This window comes from Ananas comosus, linkage group 13 (assembly GCF_001540865.1).
Source record: "Ananas comosus cultivar F153 linkage group 13, ASM154086v1, whole genome shotgun sequence".
Taxonomy (NCBI): domain Eukaryota; kingdom Viridiplantae; phylum Streptophyta; class Magnoliopsida; order Poales; family Bromeliaceae; genus Ananas; species Ananas comosus.
The window spans coordinates 4783320-4788713 of record NC_033633.1 but is presented as its reverse complement, the minus strand read 5'-3'; the positions used below and the strand labels follow the sequence as shown (position 1 = coordinate 4788713).

The following is a 5394-nucleotide window of genomic DNA, read 5'->3' as shown; positions in this document are numbered from 1 at the left end:
CGTCAGTGCCATTGGTTCCAGAATAGCTGAACCGATCGAAACGAGCTATTGGACTGCTATGAACGGAGTCCAATACGCGCCGAAAGCCAACTCTACTCCGTGGCTTCACCGGAAAACCGGAGTTACTATTCACTTAAGTGAAAACTAATAATCGCGTAACTTCTCCATTTTAGCTCATTTTCTCCTGAAACTTGACGAGTGCTTATGTAATTAAATTACACACGTAAACATCATTAACAGAGAGTTTAGTTGCACTGTAAAAATCTCAGTCCTTACACAGAAGCTCTAAAAACAATAGTAAAATACTAAATAGAAATAAAATACCAAACAATAGCATCGACAGACCAACAGAAATTCAATATGCAACAACAACAAACAAAGGAAAAAAAAAAAGGTGAATATAAAAGCAAATTGAATCATAGTAATTTTACTAAAAATCATTTTATAAAATTTTTAAGTATTGTACTGTCAAACTTATGAGATAAATAGTATAAGTTATCTATAAATTGTCAATTAGGATGAAATTAAGATGACCAATATCAAACTTAGACATTTGATTGAAGAAAAAGAAAAAGATTAGCATATATACCTCTTGTTGTCTAGTCGAAAGGAAAATGGCCATTTAAAGCACTATGTAATTGCCATATTATTATTATTATATCACATTAAAACAGAGCCCAACTCTAGGAAACAAAATTCGAGTTTTCTCCAATTTGATTTAGGTTGGTAGTAGCAGATTAATCCACACGCAGTCCATCTTTGTTTTGGAAGGCATGCTATTTAATTCATTCCATGAAAAGTCAAGGGGTTAGTTTAGTTTTGTCATGTATTATTTAACTACGTCAAGCCAATGCATGACATCACATGGCTAACCAACATCTGCATGTAAGGCCACCCAAAATTAATCCATGCGAGATAGAATTTGCCTCAGATGAACAGCTAGCACAATGAAATAGCAGCACATGCAGTTCACTCTTTTTCTATTCTACCATTACCCTTGTAGCTAATTTTAAATTACCATCTGACTAGGATTAAGTTTTCATAAAGTAATAGTTTTCCAATGTCTTAATTCATGTATGAGCTAGTACTTAATTAAAGAGTGATAATTCCTACTCCAAACCTACCTTCCTTTAGGGGACTCTTTGGTTTTCTGAAAAAAAATGTTAAAAAGAGTTTCTATAAAAAAAAACTACTTTTTTTTTAGTTTTTCGTTCGTTTGATTCCAAAAAAAATTATTTTTTTTGGAAAAAGCTTCTTTTCAAATTTTGTGAAAAACTAATATTTTCGTTTTTCTAAAAAAATTGAAAAACAAAAATATTAATTTTTGCCATGAAATTTGAAAAATAAATTTTTAAAAAAACCAATTTTTGTTAGAATCAAACGGATAAAATTCTTTTAAAAAAATTTGTGAAAATCTTAATTTGTTTGGAAAAAAAATGTTCACACTTAATTCTCAAAGAAACCGACACCCTCTTAGACAAGTTTAACTTTGGTTACTGAATGGCTCTCTAATAAACTAGAGAGGGCTAAAACTTAATACAACCCGTGCATCTCACTTTCTTTCCTTTTATGAATATAAAATAATAATAATAATATAATAATAATAATATAATTAACACAATATTACAATTGATTGATTTTATTCAAAGTAAGATGCACCATTCAAACCTCTTTGAACTTTTCCTTGCACATTCAGCCAAACACTTATGCCCTACGTGTTAGCATGTGGAGGTATCATCTCCTGTACGCAACCCTCACAACTCTCTCTCTCTCTCTATCTATCTATCTATACTTGCTCCTCCATCCTCAACCAAAGGAGACTTAATTAAACTATCAATGGAGGTCCAAGTGCAAAGGACTACCATCATATCTCATAGTGATCCGACCGCCGTTTCGTCCGAAGTTCCCCTCTCCGTCTTTGACCGCTTCACATCGAACATTCACATCGTCATGCTCTTTGCCTTCGTCCCTCCAATTGCATCAAACGAATCCCTCATAGATGGCTTGAAAAGAACACTGGTTCACTTCCCGGCACTAACTGCGCAACTTAGCGACGGTCGCGAGCACTCTCGACGACCATGCCTTGTTATCGGAGGCGAAGGCGGGGGCGCGCTGCTACTAGAAGCTGCGGTGGCCTCGAATTTACTGGACCACCTCCCTTTCGAGCCATCACGGCACTTCAAGCTACTGCACCCCCTTACTGAAGAACCTGAACACCTGTTCCAAGTCCAACTCAACCGTTTCAAGTGTGGCGGGCTTGTGATCGCGATGACTTTTCACCACCAAGTGGCCGACGGCCAGTCTATGAGCACCTTTTTTGTCGCATGGGGGCGGGCAGTCCGTGGATTGGCAATCGAGAAGCCCCCAGTCTTCGATCGATCGCTACTCAAGCCGCGTAGCCCACCAAAGTACGAGTTCCCACACCGAGGGTTTGAGTTCTTGCCTCTTTGTCCAAATCAAGATGGCTTATCCTTAAGCGAAAGAAATATTAATCCAAGTGACATAGCGAACATTGTGTTGCGCTATCCTTTGGAGTACATAGCAAAGCTGAAGGCCGAGTTGAATAGGAAGTACACCACCTTTGAGACTCTATCGGCGTACCTATGGAGAAAGATTACAATAGCTCGCGGTCTTGCAGAGCAAGAATACGCTACAATAAGGATATCGGTGAATGGCAGAAGGCGCCTACAGCCACCGTTGCCAGATGAGTTCTTCGGTAATGCGAAATAACTATATTTTGTCTTAAAGATTGTATTCAAATGTTGTCCTCAACGTCAAGACTAGAAACTCCTTTAAGTTTGGCAATATGTGGAAGTTAAATAGAAAAAAATAAATAGAATTTGGCTCCCACCAAACCCGTGGTAGCTGGTATTTGACTCTTATACCATTTATAATGATTCAACTCGTTAGTAATAATTAATAACTCGTTGGGCTCAAACTATAGACCCAAAATTTTAAACTCGATCAGTTATTATTATTAGGGTACATAGTCTCTTATATTCGTAATCAGAATTCTTTTTCCATCCGATATAGTGCTATTGGGCGTTACTGCAGTATTATATAAGAGAGCCTGGTGGAATTCGAATATAGTATAGCCACTTTTGATATCATGTAAATATTCTTTATAATAGGTAATGTTGTACTAGTGGCGCTTCCTGGGGCGAAAGTGAAGCTTTTGATTGAAGGAGGGCTCTCAGAGGCGGCACAGATTGTCCACGAAGGGATACAAAAGATCGACGACCACTACTTCCAGTCATTTATCGATTTCGGGGCGATTCATGGCGACGAGGAGCTCCAGCCAGTGTACGCGTTGGAAGGGAACGTGCTGTCGCCGGCGGTGGAGGCGGATAGCTGGTTAGGGTTTGAGTTCCACAAAGTGGACTTCGGTGGTGGGGGTGGACGTTTATGCGGTTTTATCCCGGCTTGGGTGCCTGCGGATGGGTTGGTTGTATTCATTCCTGGTCTGGGTGAGGGTGGGGGAGTAGATGTGTTTGTGTCCTTGATTGGGGAGCATGCTAAGGTTTTGAGTCAAATTTCTCACACTATGGACTAAGGTTTCTTAATTAGCTACCTTTAGTTTTGTATATATCTTGTGAATTTACTATGTTTCAAATCTTTCATTTCCAATCTGTCCTAATAAGATCATGCACGCGGACAAAAATTACAAAATGTTTGTCAACAAAGTTTTACTTTTTACCTAGAGTAATATTATATATGCTTACAAACAATTTCTCCATGCCATAATTGATTAATTGGCAAAAAGATGCTAATCATATAAGGACATAGATATAATTTACAAGATAAAAAAAAAAATCAACTAACAATTGTGAAATTTGCAAAATGACATGGAGTTTGTTTGTAAGCATAACATTACTAATTTACCCCTAATAAATAATTAGGTCATAAAATTCCAATAATCTGATAAATCAGCATTTATTTCTTATGCCCGTATTTAGAGAGCAAGAAAAAATTAATATAGAATACATGAAAAGAAAGAACTTTATTTAGGTGGAGGATAATTAATTGAAAATTGCAGCAAATTAACTTGCACCTGTAGCATCCGTCTCTATTTATAGTGTATAAATCATGCACTTTAGATAATAAAAAAAATACAACCAACTCCAGATAATTATGAAAATACCCAACACAATTTCAAACTAAAAGTTAATATCTATAACTAAATAACAATAGAATAAATCTAGCTAATTTTTGAATATTCTAAGATTAATTTAGTCTTACCTTTTAACTCACCCCCGTAGGACCAAATTCTATGACACCACATCTTTCACGGCACCAAATAATTTTCTTTAGCCAGAATGGGTTTGGGGCTGTTTGGTTTGACGTAAAACTGTAAAAAAAAAAATTTCAGTGGAAAAATTTTTTACGTAGTTTAGTGTTTGATTTGTAGGAAAAGAAAAATAGTTTTCGATGATAGTTGTTTGGTTGAAAGGAAAAGAAAAGCAGATAGAAACCTATTTAATATATTTTTTTATTATATATATTATTATTATATAATAATTAATTTATTATTATAATTTTTATATAAAGATTAAATATATTTAAAATTATAATAAATATATTATATAATATATATGTAGTATTCCTGAGGTTTGGATAAGATTGGCTACAGTATTAATGACTGGTCGACACATCTGGTGAGCGTCGGATTGAGTCGGAGTTGTTTCTGCACGAAATGGATGTAGAAATGGATTTGGCGCACTCAAAGGAGCAAAACTGGAGTTTTGCCAGTTTCGAGCACCGAGAACAGGGTTTGGGTCACCCAGAACTCGAGTGTTGAACTGAGCAGAACTGGAAGTCAATTCGGATCCTAGTTTCGGGCGCCCAGAAGAGGGTCCAAAAAATTACTTCGTGAATATCGTTTGCGTTGACACGTGGCTGGTGGTAGGTGAGGTCCGCCGAAACAGGATTTGGGCGCAACACATCGCGGGCAGAGGAACTGAAGGGGAGCGATTGTGTAGCCTGGAGGTTTCGGACGCCTAGAAAGGGGTTCTGGACGCTCGAAAGTGGTTGTTTCTGCTGGGATCTCAGGTTAGCAGCTTTTGTTCCTGGGGCTTATTTGACCACTCTAACTCCCTGTAAATAGATGGAACTCAACCCCTGTGAGCTCTTTTCCTCCCTTCTTCATCGGGAAGCCCCATTTTGCATCTAAGTCCCTTAAATTATCCCAAATTCTACAATTTCCACCTTGAGCAGTGCTGTTTAGCAGAATTCCTGCAGCGACCTTCGGCGTTTTGGCTCGTGTGCGACGTAGGAAGGTTGGATTGCTGTGAAACTTGGTTGGTGGTTAGCTAACTTCCTAAAGATTTTGTGGAACCCTGTTTGACAGAAATTGATTGAGGTTTGTATAGTCAATTTCGTGTTTTACTGAGCTGC

General features: G+C 37.5%; 1 protein-coding gene across 1 annotated transcript; it reads left to right on the top strand.

Annotated features, from left to right (window-relative positions):
• On the top strand, positions 1790–3553 carry LOC109719710 (tryptamine hydroxycinnamoyltransferase 1-like). The gene is made up of 2 exons (XM_020246495.1): positions 1790–2716; positions 3132–3553. Exons 1-2 carry the CDS (start codon positions 1837–1839, stop codon positions 3551–3553), a joined length of 1302 nt encoding a protein of 433 aa, XP_020102084.1. The 5' UTR covers positions 1790–1836.

What these genes read in the sequence shown, in the direction of transcription:
- LOC109719710 (XM_020246495.1), top strand. Translation starts at nt 1,837, where the DNA reads ATGGAGGTCCAAGTGCAAAGGACTACCATCATATCTCATAGTGATCCG. An exon ending in GTTGCCAGATGAGTTCTTCG is followed by an intron (nt 2,717 to 3,131) that starts GTAATGCGAAAT and finishes TCTTTATAATAG; the next exon opens with GTAATGTTGTACTAGTGGCG.